The 1,455-nt window shown below is 38.6% G+C and overlaps 1 protein-coding gene across 1 annotated transcript in view; it reads left to right on the forward strand.

Annotated features, from left to right (window-relative positions):
- The window catches only part of SAR1B (secretion associated Ras related GTPase 1B), a 16,223-nt gene that overhangs the window by 7,226 nt on the left and 7,542 nt on the right, over positions 1-1,455 (forward strand). Inside the window, exon 2 of the mRNA XM_012809078.1 lies at positions 775-840. Coding sequence (XP_012664532.1) covers positions 775-840 — 66 coding nt within the window. The remainder of the gene's footprint in view (positions 1-774; positions 841-1,455) is intronic.

The raw sequence follows: 1,455 nt of genomic DNA on the forward strand, positions 1-1,455 counted from the left end.
AAAAAAAAAAAGAAAGAAATAGTGGCCAAAATGTTTTGTCTTAATTGTGTTTGTAGATAAAGACTGTCTCATGGCAGCCATAAGAGGAAATTATTCTTTTACTGTATCATTTAAGATGAATTACACAAAAATTATTAGATCAGAACAGTCATTTACATTTGTGGCAAATAATTATCTGAATAGATTAACTTTTCAACTGGAAAAGTAAAGAAGGAAAAATAAACAAATGTTAGATTTGTGTTGGGTAGTGAATATCAAAATTGAATATTACAGTGATTTGTGTTACAGGGTCATTATGAATTAAAGTTTATCTAATTAAAACAGTATTATTTTGGCCAGGCGCAGTGGCTCACACCTGTAATCATAGCATTCTGGGAGGCCAAGGTGGGTGGATTGCCTGAGTTTAGGAGTTTGAGAGCAGCCTGAGCAAGAGTGAGACCCTGTCTCTACTAAAAATGAAAAACTGAGCCAACAGGATCACTTGAGCCCATGAGTTTAAGGTTGCCGTGAGGTACAACGCTGCAGCACTCTATTGAGGGCAACAAAGTGAGATTCAGTCTCAGTAAAAAAAAAAAAACAAAAAAAAACATGAGGGCAACAAAGTGAGACTCAGTCTCGGTAAAAAAACAAAACAAAACATACACAACAAAAGTATTATTTTACAGTTTTGATTTGATCTTTTGTAATAAAAGTAAATAAAACACCATGTAGTAATATATGCTATAAGTAGATTGCTCATTTTTATGTTGTAAAATATTTTGTATTATTCTTTAGCTTCAGAAGAACTGACAATTGCTGGCATGACTTTTACAACTTTTGATCTGGGTGGACACGTTCAAGGTAAGATTCTTCAAGTTGCTTTGTTTTAACTTAATGAAAATGTGACTATTATGTTCCAGTGCATAAAATTTCATTCTCTTGGCTCAGCACCTGTGACTCAAGTGGCTAAGGTGCCAGCCACATACACCTAAGGTGGAAGGTTTGAATCCAGCCCGGGCCTGCCAAACGACAATGACGGCTGCAACCAAAAAAAATAGCCAGGCATTGTAGCAGGCGCCTGTGATCCCAGCTACTTGGGAGGCAGAGGTAGGAGACTCGCTTAAGCCCAGGAGTTGGAGGTTGCTGTGAGCTGTGATGCCATAGCACTCTACCCAGGAGGACAGCTTGAGGCTCTGTCTCAAAAAAAAAAAACAACAACATTCTATTTAAGCAAGGCCAGAGTAGGCTTAAAATTTATATCTTCAGATAAAAGCTTTAAAAGCAAAAGGTGATTTTCTTGATACTGCTGGTCATCTTCTTTTTTTTGAGACAGAGTCTCATGCTGTCGCCCTGGGTAGAGTGTTGTGGCGTCATAGCTCACAGCAACCCCAAACTCTTTGGCTTAGGTGATTCTCTTGGCTTAGTGCCTGTGGCTCAAGTGGCTAAGGCGCCAGCCACATACACCTAAGGTGGCAG

Source organism: Otolemur garnettii, unplaced genomic scaffold (assembly GCF_000181295.1).
Source record: "Otolemur garnettii isolate 467f Iridium unplaced genomic scaffold, OtoGar3 scaffold00003, whole genome shotgun sequence".
Taxonomy (NCBI): Eukaryota; Metazoa; Chordata; class Mammalia; order Primates; family Galagidae; genus Otolemur; species Otolemur garnettii.